A 15520-nucleotide genomic window follows, 5' to 3' on the forward strand; every position below is an offset into this window, starting at 1 on the left:
AGATAAATATATATATTGGATCGTTCGGAAAGTCACTTCGTTTTTTTTTTTGTGAAAATGAAAAACAATTTTCAAAATAATAATGAACAAATATTTTATTAAATTATATATTGGCCATTCTGGTCCAATACCTTTTGCCATCTTTCTGGTAGTAGCATGATTCCACGCTCATAAAATTTTTGGGTCTTTGCTGGCAAAAAACTAATCGAGGTGGTTTTTGACCTTCTCATTTGAAGTGAAGGTTTCACCGTCTAAAAAATTTTGCAATGATCGGAACAAATAATAATCCAAAGGTGCCAGATCTGGAGAATATGGTGGATGTGGCATTGTATCCCATTCAAGCTGTAAAAATTTTTGGCGAGAGACCAAACTTGTATGAGATCTCGCATTATCTTGGTGGAACACTACACCTTTTCTGTTGATTAATTCTGTCCTTTTCTGTTGAAGTGCATCATTCAGTTTGTCCAGCTGATGACAGTAGACTTCCGAATTAATTGTTGTGTTATCCGGTAAAATCTCAAAAGAAAAAAAAACGATTTCTTTAAAATCCCATCAAACAGACAGCATCACCTTTTCTGATGGATATTGCCTTTGGAAATGCTTTAAGCCGATTCATCTTTTTTGCTCCATGATCTCTTGCGTTTGACATTGTTATATACGACCCATTTTTCGTTCCCAGTAATGATGCGCTTCAAAAATGGATCATCCTCATGACGTTTGAGAAGCGAATCACAGACGTCAACGCGACGACAGAAATTTCTCTCTGTGAGAACATGGGGAACCCATATATCGAGCTTCGGGGTTAAACCCAGGCCTTTCAAGTAATCATAAACAGTTGAATTTGATAAATTCAACCTCTCACCGATCTCACGTGTTGTTATTTGCCGGTTTGCATCAACTAATGGCTTTATCGTGTCTTTATCAGCTTCAACTGGCCTTTCAGAACTTGGTGCATCTTCGACATCAAAATTGTCGGATCGAAATTTTGCAAACCAGTTCTAGCACTGACGTACTGTCAACACATCTTCTCCATACACATTGGTTAATTTCTTTCTAACTTGAACAGCATTTTTACCTCTTCTATAGTAAAAAAGTAATATATGACGAAAATGCTGCTTATTGCTCTTCATATTTAAAAGGGCATCAACCAAAAACTACTGCGTAGAATCAATTGGACTTTTTCATACACAAGCCTTGCCATATCAGCTCTCAAAAAAATTATGCGGCTTAAGTGTGAAGTTAGGTACAAAAAAATACAATTAAATCCTTTGTCGGGAAAAAAAATGAAATTACTTTCCGAACAACCCAATATATATATATATATATATATATATATATATATATAATATTAATATAATAATATATATATATATAAGAACAATAGTAACAATTATTATACTTACGAAATAAACAGTACATGCTATTGAACATAGTCAACAAATAACATCCTTTTTATTGATTTTTCATTGATCAATTGGGGAACATGAGAATACTGACCTCTTATCGTCGATAATTGATTGTAAACTTGAAGTTGAGTATTACGGTGAGTATAATACACGTAATTATCGTAGGACAAAGTTCACCATGAAGTTATGGCAATTGATAGATATATAGAAGAAGATAGGGTTATAGACGTTGGAAATGTATGAATATTTTCAAACTTTTTCACATCGATATTTTTCTTATCAATTAATACGAACGAATGCCTTTCAATCGTTACGCATTTTACAACGTACAATTAACATTTGCATAATAATCACAATGTAGCAACGATAAGTAGATCGTTATAGTGTCTGTTATTTCATTCGATACTATACATATGACGGACATCATAGAAATAAAAACTTTGAATATAACCAGGAAATAGGATATAACTTATTAGAAAAAAGGGGTAAACTCGGTGGAAGATCTTTATCGTTGTCACCCTAACACCCCAATGGAAAAGTTACTTTACGTAAAACTTTCTTTCGCTAGGACGACATCAACAACCCCTTGTACGAGCGAAATAAATGGACGTAAAAAAGAAAAAGAAAAAAAAAAAAATAAAGAAAAGAAAGAGAAAAAAACAAAACGGAAGAGAAAATGTGCGAATGAGAGTTGTAACAATAAAGTTTTTTTTTTCTTTTCTTTTCTTTTCTTTTTTTTCTTTTTTTTTTTTTTGTTTTATCGAGGTAGTCGCTAAACATTTTCCGACGTACATCAGGTAAAAAATTGTATAAATATTTAAATCTTTAAATCGTCAACCCCTCGTATCAAAGAGACACAGTTAAACGATCAATTCTCTAATGGATTTTTTTTTTCCCCCGTCACGGACAAACTTCCTTCATTTTTTTTTCTCTCTCCTAGCTGATTATATTATTCAAATGTGCATTTATAACCCTTTTCTTTTCCTTCAAAAAGGAGTTTACAACGGAGGTTGATCGAACGTTTTACTGTCAGTCAATTGTGAACCTTCAAAGGGATAACATGGAGAAAAAAATAGAAGTAAGATGGATAATATTATTTTATCCGTATACTTTTACATATGTGTTTCATATAATTTTGAAATTGCACGTACATATCGTTTATATATTATTTAAGTATTTTTTTTTTGTTTGTTTACAGTCAATATTGCTTTTTTCTTTTTTTTAGACAGATGATATAATATTATTATTCTATTGGTTTTATTGTTAATTTGGTGATATTGAAAAGGAATTAAGTCAGATACAATTTTGTGTGTGCGTGTGTGTTTGTGTGTGTGTGTGTATAGCTGGATTTAATTAAATTATATTTTAATGATAAGTGATCTTATTGATTTAAAAAGTATACTGTGTTAGATTTTCTTACATCGCCATGTGTATATAATTTTTTTTTTTTTTTTTTTTTTTTTTTTTTTTTTTATAATGAATAAGTAATTCACGAAAATTTCTTTTTTTCTCTTTCTAAGCGCAATTGAATTGTATTTTTAAATTGGTGATCTCACTCATTTCGCTTGTTATTTATTTTTGTTGCAACAAAATTATTATTTTTTATTATTAAAATATGAAAGAAGAAGGGACAGAATAATTGTTAATGTTATGCAATAACTTTTACTTTTGATTTGTTTTTTTTTATTGCTTTTGTGTTACAATATCGTTGGTATTTTTTTTACGAAATAAATTTGTAATTTTTCTGGTACATTAAATTATAATGATCATGTATTTAATTCGTTTTTTTTTTTTTTTTGATAATATTTGTTTTCTTTTTCAAAATTTTTTTATTTTAATTAATTATTTCCTATAACTCGATGAAATAATGATTGTAGCACAAAAGAAAATATTATGTTAACAATTAAAATGTATTAGTGAATATTAATTAGACGTGATTAAAATACTAAATAATCATACTGATTATAAAAAAAAAAAAAAAAAAATACTTTTTGATTGTAATCCATAGAAAAAGAATCATTAACCACTAATGTGAAAAATTATTTTTTCTTTTTCAAATTATATAAAAAAAGGGATGAATCGTGAAGTTGATAAATCTTGCATATGCGTATATGTATCTTATATTAATTATATATTTTATATTTATTCATTAAATAGAAAAAGAAAATAATATCACCAGTTAATATAAACTTATAATAATATATTATAAATATTAATAAATTTATTTTTTTTTATTTAATTATTATTACCAGCTGCCAATTTTTTTCGTATTAACGAAATCATTAAAATAACATTATATAATATTTTTTTTAGACTATAATTACTAAATAATCTTTATTTCATTTCTAATAATTTATTATATCTTTTTCAAGTATTTATTAATTTTTATATATATATATATATATAAATAAATATATTTATTATTATTATTACAGACAATTGACGTAACCGAAGCAATGAAGTCAATAATATGGAACAGACTATTACTTAAATGCGTTGGAATTTGGCCCCTCGAAGTTTCCAATGCTCTATTTATCTTTTTTTTTATTTATCTTTTATTACATTGTTCCTTTGCATTAGCCGAAATGACTCATCGTAAATACGATTTCAATTATTTCCTTGCAATATTTAGCGAAGTTTTATTAATTCTAATGACGCTATCGAAAATGACTACGTGCTGGATAAATAGACAAGCATTAGGACGTTTGCTCATCGAAATACAAAATAATTTTTACGTCGATAAGTATAATACATTCGAGAAAAGATTTATTTTCATGAAATATAGCAAATTGGCGAAATATTATTTGTTGATAGCAGTTACTTCAATGGCTTGCGGCACTGTTTTTTATTATTTGAACGAATTGAGATTAAGCGTGAAAATGGGTAAACGTTCTATCAAATTTATATAAGAGATAATTTTATTAATTGCTATTTTATTCATTTACGTACGTATAAAGAGTGATTAAAAAATTATGAAATTATGTTGAATATCTTCCTTTTTTTTTTTTTTTTTCTTTTTTTTTTTTCTTTTCTTTTTTTGTAGCAAACCAAAAGAGAACAAAATTTATATACATTCATGTAATGCAATGTTTCATGTTTTCATGTGGTAAAAAAATATTTAATATTTTAATTAATCAAAATTTTTATTAATTACAATTTAATTAATTATTTTAATGAAATATTTAATATTAAAGAAATATTTTAATGCGGAATAAAATATCCGACTTCCAATTCAAAACGAAAATTTAATGACTCTTTAGTACTTTTTTTTTTTCTTTTTTTTGGAATGCCGTATTTTTTTTTAACTTTTTCTTTTTTTATTAAATTATTTCGATGGTTTAATCAACTACTATTCGAATTAATCCATTTCTTTCAAATGATAACAATCTTGATATTCAATAAAAAAAAAAAAAATGAAAGAGAATATACGAAAAAATCCTATAATAAATATAGTGATTAACTTATTAGGAATATTAAATTATAAAAAAGAAAAACTTTGAAATTAATTTACAATGACAATAATAAAAAGCAAAAAAACAAAATAATTAATAATAAATAAATAAATAAGTAATAAATAATTCGATAAATATTCGAATTGTCCAATATTTTCTTTTACTCCGAATCGACATATTCTAAATCACAATTATTCCTCCTAATCGCATCTAAATTTTTTTTTTCTAAATAAAATATATGAAATTCATATATATTGTTATATAAATCGTACATATATTACATGAATTATTTTATTCGTATTTTATATAAATTATATATATATATATATATTTTTTTATTATATATTATATTTTATTACGTTACAGTGATACCAAATTCATCATTGACTTATAAACCACCGTACAAAACAGAAACCATTGTCGATATATACGACATTAAGATCTATGCTTGTTTCTGTATTTATCAATTATTCTTATTACCGGCTATTATATTAGGTTACGTTGGATTTGATTGTTTATTCGCAAATCTCGCATTTCATGTTGCCGCACAATTTGGAATTCTTTGTTCTATGCTCAAAGAAATTCTCGACGACTCTGATGATTTTCAACGTAATATGAAGGAACTTGTACTTCGGCATTACAAATTGATAAGGTAAAAACAAAATTGATATAAGGTAATTTTTTTTTAAATATAACAAAAAAAATCTTTTTTTTTTTTATAAATCCAATGGAATAAAAAAAATTGATATATAGATCATGTTATAAAGCGACGATCGATCAGCAACGCAGGTTACATATTTTTTTTTTTTTTTCTTTTTATATTAATTCAAAGTCATTTATGAATGACAAATTTGTCGAACGTTAATTGTTCGATTCAAATGATAAAATGTCGTCGCAATTATCGTATCTTTATTTTTGATAAGTTTACATGGTTATTTTTCAAGAAGACTTCTGTGCTATTTTTTTTTCGAACAGAAAACAATATTTTTCGATTTTATAACGTTCACATATTTCACATGAACAAAAGGACAAGTAAATTCTCTTTGAAGTATTATTTATCGAGATCGAAATAAATTCTCCGACGATTAAAATTTATTAAAAGAAAAAAAAAAAAAAAAAAAAAAGATAGAAAGAAAAAAAAATTCGCATTTAATTATCCGACAAAATATATTATTGATATAAATAATTAATGTTACGTATTATTTTCTTGAAATGTATCCGATTTTTTCTCGCTACTATTTTAGAATTTGAACAATTCGATCTGTACGAAGATAAAGAAATATCTAATGAAAAAATTAAGATATCTGTAACAAATATTTTTTATATTTGATTTATCATATTACATTAATAATCGTATTATGTAAATGTCATATTACATATATATATATATGTATATATATATATATGTATATATATATATATGTATATATATATATATGTATATATATATATATATATGTATGTATGTAATTTGTATTTTTTTTAGACAAGCAAAAACTTTGGAAGATAATTTTAATACAATAATATTGCAACAATTAATGGGTACAACATTTCAACTTTGTGCATCTGGTTATCATACACTTCTGGTAACTATTACATGTATTATGTTAATTAATTAAATATAACGAATATCTTTGATGTTTATTTCTATTCTTTTCTCTTTTCTTTTTTTTTTTTCCCTTTTTTTTTCCTGATATTTACAATTCAGGGCTCAGTAAGCAGTGAAATATTTACGGTGATTGTATTCAATTTTTATGCTACTAATACATTGAGTACATTGTTTGTTTATTGTTACATCGGCGAGTGTCTAATTCAGGAAGTAAGTGAAATTAATGGATCAAATAAAGGGTGCCATATTTAATTTGTTCGCCTGTAAAATTGTTTCGTTTCTATTAAAAATATTTTAATTTCTCAATGAATATTTATCCGTAAATTTATTATTACAATTAATTTATTTTTCTTTGATTTCATAAAATAATGGAATGAACGGATCATTGTTACAAACAAATACGTATTTATTAATAAATCTATAATTTTTATTTCGAAACTGAATGATGTTTAATTAATTAATAAGTATTACAATAGTTATATTTAAGATCGTTCAATATTTAATTTCGTAATGATAATTAATATTAATTAGTTTGATACATTAAGTAATATTATTTATTATATATTTCTAATGACAGATTTGTTATATTTTTAAATAAATTTATTAATCATTTTTAAAAAATTAAGTATCACGTAAATTAAATTAAATGATTAAAATGAATTATTAATATATATTTATTGATATTTTTATATACAGGATGTTTGATTTTAACAAAATCACATTTCTCTGCCAAAACGTAGAAAATTTTATTTGAAACATTTCTTTATAGATCCAGTGAAATCTAATATATATATATTGTTATATCCTTTAAAATTTGTACACCCAGTATGTAATTGATTCAGTTATTTTTAATTTTTTATTTTAACATCAATTTATTTGACGAAAATTTATTTATTCTAAATGAGAAAAATGTATTAATTTTTATAAATAAAAATTTCTTTTCTTTCCATTTCTTTTTAGAAATTTTCAAATCCTGCTTTATAATATAGAACAAAAATATTTTTTTTTACATCAGATACTTGAATCGAACCAAACATAATTTGTATTTATTAAATCATAATTATGACTTATATGACGATTACCTTGTAATATTTGAAAATATAAAAATAAATTTATAGCGAATATAATTCGATAAGACACACAGTAATATATGCAATCTCTTGGTATTTATTAAATCATTGAAATTTTTTTCAAAATTTAGAGTTCGAACCTGAGCAATGCATTTTATCGTTACGAGTGGTATAACGTGTCACCTACGAACTTAAGAATGATAACAATTTGTATGTTGCGAATGATGATACCGGAGCAATTAACATCCGGTAAATTTTTCGTCCTATCATTGGCCTCCTTTACCGACGTAAGTGATTAGAAAAAAAAAAAAAAAACAAAAAAAAAACAATTCTTCTACTTATACTTAAGTTAATGTTAAAATATGTCACCCGTTATACTGTTTCTTTTTTTTTTCTTTTTTTTTTTTTTTTTTTTAGATTCTCAAAACTACAATGGGATATCTGTCTCTACTGCGAACCGTTCTTTGAAGATTTCTTTTTATTCTACTTTAGTCCACTTAATAAAGAGAATACATTAATTTTTTTTCTAATAATTAAATGTTGATAATTTGCTTGATAGATTATTTAATTAAAAAAAAAAAAACAAAATTTCACGTCTGCCACGAAATCTAAGCAAAAAATCCTTTTGTATATATTATATTAAATATATATATATATATATATATAGTTCATATAAATAAACGAATGTATTTTTTATTACGTTATGTAATATTAATGTAATAATATATAACAACAATAATAAAAATTATTCAACTTACCCGGTATAACAATAAATAATTTGTATATACCGATTGAACGTACCGACGAATAGTATTGATTATCCTTATACTGATTTCTTTTCTTTTTTTTTTTTTTTTTTTTTTGCTTTAATTCGAATAAAAAAAACGTCGTCCTTATATTGTCGATAAATTGATTAGAAACTTGAAGTATTACGTAGAGTATGGATGCACTTAGTTATCGTAGGACAAACTTCACCATAAAGTTATGGGAATTGATTGATACATAGAAGTATAGATACGTATGGAGGTAGGTAATGAATGGATATTTTCAAACTTGTTCACATTGAAATTTTTCTTATGAATTAATTCGAACGAATGCATTTCCATCGTTACACATTCTACGAACGTACAATTAAAACTTGTACAATGATAATAATGAACGAATGAAAAGAAGATTGTTACGAGTGTCTGTTATTTTTCATTCGATCTTATTATTACGACGAACAATCGTAAAAAGGAAAAAACTTTGAGTTTAACCAGGAAACAGGATATAACTTTTTAGAAAAAGGGGTAAACTCCGATGGAAGGTCTTTATCGTCATTACCCTAACATCCCAATGAAAGAAGTTACTTTAACTTGAAACTTTCTTTCGCTACGACGTCGTTATCAATAATCCCCTCCACGAGCGAATAAACGGACATAGAAAAATAAGTATAAAAAAGGGTAGGAAGAGAATATGTCGTGCGAGTTTAAGTTCTAGCAACGAGGTTTCTTTTCTTTTCTCTTTTCTTTCCTTTTTTTTTTTTTTTTTTTTACTTTTATTCGAAGTAGTTGCTAAATTTCTTTTTTTCCAACGCACATCACGTAAAATTTAATAAATATTTGATCGTTAGATCGTCAACCCCCTTTATATCAATGAGATTAACCGATCAATTTTCTAATATTTTTTTCTGATACTTTTTTTTACCCCAGTCGAATGTCACGGACGAACTTTCTTCATTTTTCGTTCTCTCTCCTGGTTGACTATATTATTCAAACGTGCATTTCTAACCCCCTTTTTTTTTTTTTCCTTCAAAAAGGAGTTTACAACGGAGGTTGATCGATCGTTTTCCTGTCAGTCAGTTGTAAACCTTCAAAGGGATAACATGGAGAAAAAAATAGAAGTAAGCATGAATAATATTTTCTTTCGTTACATTGTTATATCTAGTGCAATGTGTAATTTTGAAATCACACGTATATATTGTTTATATTTTATTTATATTTTTTTTGTATACTTTTTGTTTCTTTTTTTTTTTTTTTTTCTATCATACGTTGGTATATTATTAATATATTGGTTTTGTTATTAATATGATGACGTTGGAATGACATTAATCTCATAAGAATTTTTTGTTTTCTTTAATTTTGATTTTAATAAATTGTATTTTATAATTAAAATTGATCGTATTGATTTTGGAATTTTATTGTAATGGCTGTTTATTTTTTTTTCTTTTTTTTTTTTTTTTAGATCGTCATATTTATAAAATTTTCTTCCTTTTTTTCGAATCAATAAGATTTGTTCATGTTAATTTTTTTCTTCCGTGAATTCAATTTTTCAATTTAGAGGTTTAATATAATTTTTTATTTGTTATTTTTATTATCAAATAATGTTTGTTTATTATCATAATAGAAGGTCATATAGTTATTATAAAATTTCTTTCAATAATATTTTTGTTTCTTTTGGCCAAATGGTAAAATATTATTTAATATATACATTTCATTATTAATATGATAAGATTGAAATGAAATTAGTTTAACAATAATTTTTTTTCTTTTCCCTTTTTTTTCTGAATTTAATAATTTATATTTTTATAAATATAATAGTTTTTCCATTGATAGCCATATTTATGGAATTTTTTTTTCTGCAATAATTAAATTTGTGCACGATTATTTCTTTTTTTCTTTTCACAAAATGAAAATTTAATTTGTTTTCGAATTTATCTAAATTATTTTGTTTCTCATTTACTTATTTTTTTTTTTAAAATACAAAAAAAATTTCTCGTTATTGCCACGAAGAAAATTGACACATAGTGGTTGTAAAAGTTCATTGAAATGATTTTTCTTTTGATCTTTTTTTCCTCTCTACTTTTATTATTTATTTAAAAAATTCATTTTATTTTATTTCTTATAATTCTAATTATTTATTAATTTTTATCTACACACACACACACACGCACACAAACATATATATGTATATATATATATATATGTATTTACATATACATACATATATATATATATTATTGTTGTTATTATTATTATTATTATTATTATTATTATTATTATTATTATTATTATTATTATTATTATTATTACAGGCAATAAATGTAACCGAAGCAATGAAGTCTTTAGCATGGAACAGATTATTGCTAAAATATATTGGAATTTGGCCACTCGAGATTTCTTATATCCATTTTCTTCTTTATTTTTTTTATCTTTTCTTACATAATTTATTGTCAATTATCGAATTGAGAAATGGTAAAAATGATTTCGAAGCTAATATGGAATTTTTTACGGAAAACGTATTGCACCTAATGGTGCTAACGAAAGTATTGATGTGCTGGTTAAACAGAGAATCATTAGGACGTTTGCTCGCTGAAGTACAAAATAATTTCAACGTCGACAAGTACAATACGTTTGAGAAGAGATTCATATTCATGAAGTATAGTAGATTGGCGAAATATTATTTTTTAGTTGCTCTAACAACGATGATTTGTACCACTGTAACATATTATATCCATGCATTGCTGCCTAATGTACAAATGGGTAAATCGTTCTAATCAAATTTATACAAGAGATAATTTTATTAATTACTATTTTATTCATTTATTTACGTATGCAGTGTGATTACAAAATTATGAATTTTGAAAATCTCTTTTCTTAGAAGCAAATGTGAAGAAAAAAGAAATTTATATATATATATATATTAAGCACTGTTTTATATTTTCGTGTGAAAAATATATTTTAATAAAAAATGTTTGGATTCAAGCCGGAAGTTTTATGGCTCTTTAGTATATTTTTTTTTTGTTTTTAAATGTATTTTTTTAACTTTTTTTTTTTTTTATTAAATTATTTCAATGATTTAATCAACTATCATCCGAATTAATTGATTTCTTTCGAGTAAAAACGATCTTAATATTCAATAAAAAAAATGAAAGAGAATATATGAAACAATTCAACAATAAGTATGTTTACTAACTTATTATAGCTTTAAATTTGAAAAAGGACAAATTTGAAAATTAATTTACAATAACAACAATAAAAAGAAAAAAAAAAATAATTAATAATAAATAAATAAATAAGTAATAAATAATTCGATAAATATTCGAATTGTCCAATATTTTCTTTTACTCCGAATCGACATATTCTAAATATCAATTATCCCTCCTAATCGCATCTAAATTTTTTTTTTCTGAATAAAATATATGAAATTCATATATATTGTTATATAAATCGTACATATATTATATGAATTATTTTATTCGTATTTTATATAAATTATATATATATATATATATTTTTATTATATATTATATTTTATTACGTTACAGTGATAAAAAATTCATCATTGAGTTACAAACCACCGTACAAAACAGAAACCATTGTCGATATATACGACATTAGGATCTATGTTTGTCTCTGCATTTATCAAGTGTTGTTAGTACCAACTATTATATTAGGTTACGTTGGATTTGATTGTTTGTTCGCAAATCTCGCATTTCATATTACCGCACAATTTGGAATTCTTAGTTGTATGCTCAGAGAAATTCTCGATGACTCTAAAACATTCCAATGTAATATAAGGGAACTTGTACTTCGGCATTACAAATTGATAAGGTAAAAACAAATTGATATGAGGTAATTTTTTTTTAAATATAACAAAAAAAATCTTTTTTTTTTTTATAAATCCAATGGAATAAAAAAAATTGATATATAGATCATGTTATAAAACGACGATCGATCAGCAACGCAGGTTACATATTTTTTTTTTTTTTTTCTTTTTATATTAATTCAAAGTCATTTATGAATGACAAATTTTTCGAACGTTAATTGTTCGATTCAAATGATAAAATGTCGTCGCAATTATCGTATCTTTATTTTTGATAAGTTTACATGGTTATTTTTCAAAAAGACTTCTGTGCTATTTTTTTTTCGAACAGAAAACAATATTTTTCGATTTTATAACGTTCACATATTTCACATGAACAAAAGGACAAGTAGATTCTCTTTGAAGTATTATTTATTGAGATCAAAATAAATTCTCCGACGATTAAAATTTATTAAAAGAAAAAAAAAAAAAACAAAAAAGAAAGAAAGAAAGAACAAAAAAATTCGCATTTAATTATTCGACAAAATATATTATTGATATAAATAATTAATGTTACGTATTATTTTCTTGAAATATATATCCAATTTCTTCTCTGTACGATTTTAACGTGACCTTATTCATTCTGTACGAAGAGAAAAGATATACCTAAACAAAATATTATAATCTCAGTGACAAATGTATATATCAATATTTTTTATGTTTTATTTATCACATTACATCTATCATCGTGTTACATAAATGTATCATATATTTTACTCGACATAACAATTTTTTTAGACAAGCAAAATCTTTGGAAGATAATTACAATGTAATAATATTACAACAATTGATGGGATCAACGTTTCAACTTTGTGCATCCGGTTACAATACACTTTTGGTACCTATTATGCGTGACATGTTAATGCAGTAATGTAATAGAATAACTCTGATATTTATTATTTTTTCTTTTTTTTTTTTTTAATGTTTACAATTTTCTTCAGGGCTCAGTAAACAGTCAAGCATTGACGGTGATGGTATTTAATTTTTATGCTATGAACACATTGAGTACATTGATTACTTATTGTTACATCGGCGAATGTCTTATTCAGGAAGTAATTAAAATTAATTTACAAGATAACAGAGTGTCATATTTAATTTGTTCGCCTGTAAAATTGTTTCGTTTCTATTAAAAATATTTTAATTTCTTAATGAATATTTATCCGTAAATTTATTATTACAATTAATTTATTTCTCTTTGATTTTATAAAATAATGGAATGAACGGATCATTGTTACAAACAAATACGTATTTATTAATAAATCTATAATTTTTATTTCGAAACTGAATGATGTTTAATCAATAAATGAGTATTACAATAGTTATATTTAAGATCGTTCAATATTTAATTTCGTAATGATAATTAATATTAATTTTTTTGATACATTAAGTAATATTATTTATTATATATTTCTAATGACAGATTTGTTATATATTTAAATAAATTTATTAATCATTTTTAAAAAATTAAGTATCACGTAAATTAAATTAAATGATTAAAATGAATTATTAATATATATTAAGTGATATTTTTATATACAGGATGTTTGATTTTAACAAAATCACATTTCTCTTCCAAAACGTAGAAAATTTTATTTGAAAAATTTATTTATAGATCCAGTGATATCGGATATGTATTGTTATATCCTTTAGAATTTGTACACCCAGTATGTAATTGATTCAATTACTTATAATTTTTTATTTTAACATCAATTTATTTGACGAAAATTTATTTATTATAAATGAAACAAATAGATTAATTTTTATAAACAATGATTTCTTTTGTTTTCTTTTCTTTTTGAAATTTTTCAAATGCTGCTTTACAATATACGACAAGAAAAATATTTTTTTTCGAATACATCAGATACTTGAGTCGAACTATACATGATTTGTATTTATTAAATTATATTTACGACTTATGGGAGTACCTTATAATATTTGAAAATAAAAAAGAACAAATTTATTGCGATCAAATTAGATAGGACACTCAGTAATATACTCAATCCTTCGATATCTATTAACAATTGAAATTATTTAAAAAATATTTAGAGTTTGAGCCTGAGCAACGCAATTTATCGTTACGAGTGGTATAACGTGTCACCTATGAACTTAAAAATGATTAACATTTGTTTGATGCGAATGAAAAGACCAGAACAATTAACTTCCGGTAAATTTTTCGTCCTATCATTGGCCTCCTTTACCGACGTAAGTGATTAGAAAAAGAACAATTAATATTAAATGATACAACAATTTTTTATTTAAATTAATATTACAATCTGTTACTCGTTAACCTGTCTTATAGATTATCAAAACTACGATGGGATATCTGTCATTAGTACGAACATTTATGTGAAGAATTTCTTTTAATCCATTTATTATTAAGGTCACTTTTAATTTTCATAATAATTAAATATCCTTTTAAAATCGACTGATTCTCTTTTTAATAATAATAATAATAATGAAAAAAAAAAAATATATATATATATATGTATATATATGTATATATATATACACATATGATTAAAATCATATATGAAGTTTTCTTTTATTTACCTTAATCTGCTTTTTGATAATTGTTAAATTTATTCAATTGTTCATTTCAATGATATACCAAAATGAAATAGATTATTATCCAATATTTCCTTGAAATTGTCTAATTTCATGAATATTCAGTTAAATTTTTAGGTTATAGACAACTCAAAAATGGCGTAGTTCGTTCGCCATTATTTTTCATTCTCGTTTTCAACGATTTTTTGCACGTTGCAAATGAAGAAATCCTAACAATCAACTTCCGATAAATTTTTCGTCCTATCATTGGCTCAATTTATCGACGTAAGTATTTAAAAGAAAGAACAAGAAAAAAAAAAGAAAGAAAAATCTATAATTTACATTTAAATTAATATTACAATTTAAAAATTATTATATTAAATTAATATTACTCATTAACTTGTTTTATAGATTCTCAAAATCACGATGGGGATATCTATCATTACTACTGAACATTCCTATAAAAATTACTTTTTATTTTTATTTGATCCACTTATTAACGAGAACACTATTATATTTAATAATAATTAAACGTCGTTCTAAATCAGTTGATATTTTTTTCGATATAAAAAAAAAAAAAAAAACAAGAAAGAAAAAAAGAAAAGGAGAAAGAAAAGAAAATATTTCCGTTCCTTATTTTTTTCATATCTCTTTTTTTGTCTTTTCGTTAATTCGTCATCATTTTATCGCGACTTTTAATATAAATTAATGCTCATTGTTTAATCATAAACAATTCTTTGAATTCCCATGACGGTCACGAAATCTTAGTATATTATACTAAATATAATATATATATATATATATTTTTTTTTAATT

At 24.0% G+C, this 15520-nt stretch overlaps 3 protein-coding genes across 4 annotated transcripts; 2 read left to right on the top strand and 1 right to left on the bottom strand.

The window, feature by feature from the left end:
• Positions 1–201: 201 nt before the first annotated feature.
• On the bottom strand, positions 202–1130 carry LOC124957223 (histone-lysine N-methyltransferase SETMAR-like). Its single transcript, XM_047514061.1, has 3 exons — positions 1010–1130; positions 660–955; positions 202–516 (listed from the first exon to the last, which is right to left on the bottom strand). The coding sequence occupies exons 1-3, from the start codon at positions 1128–1130 to the stop codon at positions 202–204; spliced, it is 732 nt and encodes a 243-aa protein (XP_047370017.1).
• A 1290-nt stretch (positions 1131–2420) lies between these two features.
• On the top strand, positions 2421–8149 carry LOC124957270 (odorant receptor 82a-like). The gene is made up of 7 exons (XM_047514127.1): positions 2421–2484; positions 3842–4289; positions 5225–5510; positions 6345–6444; positions 6567–6677; positions 7669–7824; positions 7955–8149. The coding sequence occupies exons 1-7, from the start codon at positions 2467–2469 to the stop codon at positions 8003–8005; spliced, it is 1170 nt and encodes a 389-aa protein (XP_047370083.1). The 5' UTR covers positions 2421–2466; the 3' UTR covers positions 8006–8149.
• A 1238-nt stretch (positions 8150–9387) lies between these two features.
• On the top strand, positions 9388–15158 carry LOC124957267 (odorant receptor 10a-like). Of its 2 annotated transcripts, XM_047514124.1 has the most exons (8): positions 9388–9419; positions 10611–11058; positions 11844–12129; positions 12899–12998; positions 13102–13212; positions 14207–14324; positions 14843–14989; positions 15116–15158. In XM_047514124.1, exons 1-7 carry the CDS (start codon positions 9402–9404, stop codon positions 14953–14955), a joined length of 1194 nt encoding a protein of 397 aa, XP_047370080.1. In that variant the 5' UTR covers positions 9388–9401; the 3' UTR covers positions 14956–14989; positions 15116–15158. The 2 variants fall into 2 exon arrangements, with proteins under 2 accessions (XP_047370080.1, XP_047370081.1); XM_047514125.1 differs by lacking the exons at positions 14843–14989; positions 15116–15158 and adding an exon at positions 14460–14541 and having other exon boundaries at positions 14207–14362.
• Positions 15159–15520: the final 362 nt, after the last annotated feature.

The sequence above is a fragment of the Vespa velutina genome, chromosome 25, assembly GCF_912470025.1.
Source record: "Vespa velutina chromosome 25, iVesVel2.1, whole genome shotgun sequence".
NCBI classification, from domain to species: domain Eukaryota; kingdom Metazoa; phylum Arthropoda; class Insecta; order Hymenoptera; family Vespidae; genus Vespa; species Vespa velutina.

Bases quoted from the DNA above. Each gene is read 5' to 3' on its own strand.
- LOC124957223 (XM_047514061.1), bottom strand. From the start codon at position 1,130: ATGAAGAGCAATAAGCAGCATTTTCGTCATATATTACTTTTTTACTAT. The intron at 956-1,009 runs GTCAGTGCTAGA...TTGATGTCGAAG, and splicing joins AGAAGATGTGTTGACAGTAC to ATGCACCAAGTTCTGAAAGG. The intron at 517-659 runs GTATATAACAAT...TTTTCTTTTGAG, and splicing joins CTGGGAACGAAAAATGGGTC to ATTTTACCGGATAACACAAC.
- LOC124957270 (XM_047514127.1), top strand. The intron at 6,445-6,566 runs GTAACTATTACA...TTTACAATTCAG, and splicing joins CTGGTTATCATACACTTCTG to GGCTCAGTAAGCAGTGAAAT. The intron at 6,678-7,668 runs GTAAGTGAAATT...TTCAAAATTTAG, and splicing joins GCGAGTGTCTAATTCAGGAA to AGTTCGAACCTGAGCAATGC.
- LOC124957267 (XM_047514124.1), top strand. The intron at 13,213-14,206 runs GTAATTAAAATT...AAAAATATTTAG, and splicing joins GCGAATGTCTTATTCAGGAA to AGTTTGAGCCTGAGCAACGC. The intron at 14,325-14,842 runs GTAAATTTTTCG...TTAAATTTTTAG, and splicing joins ACCAGAACAATTAACTTCCG to GTTATAGACAACTCAAAAAT.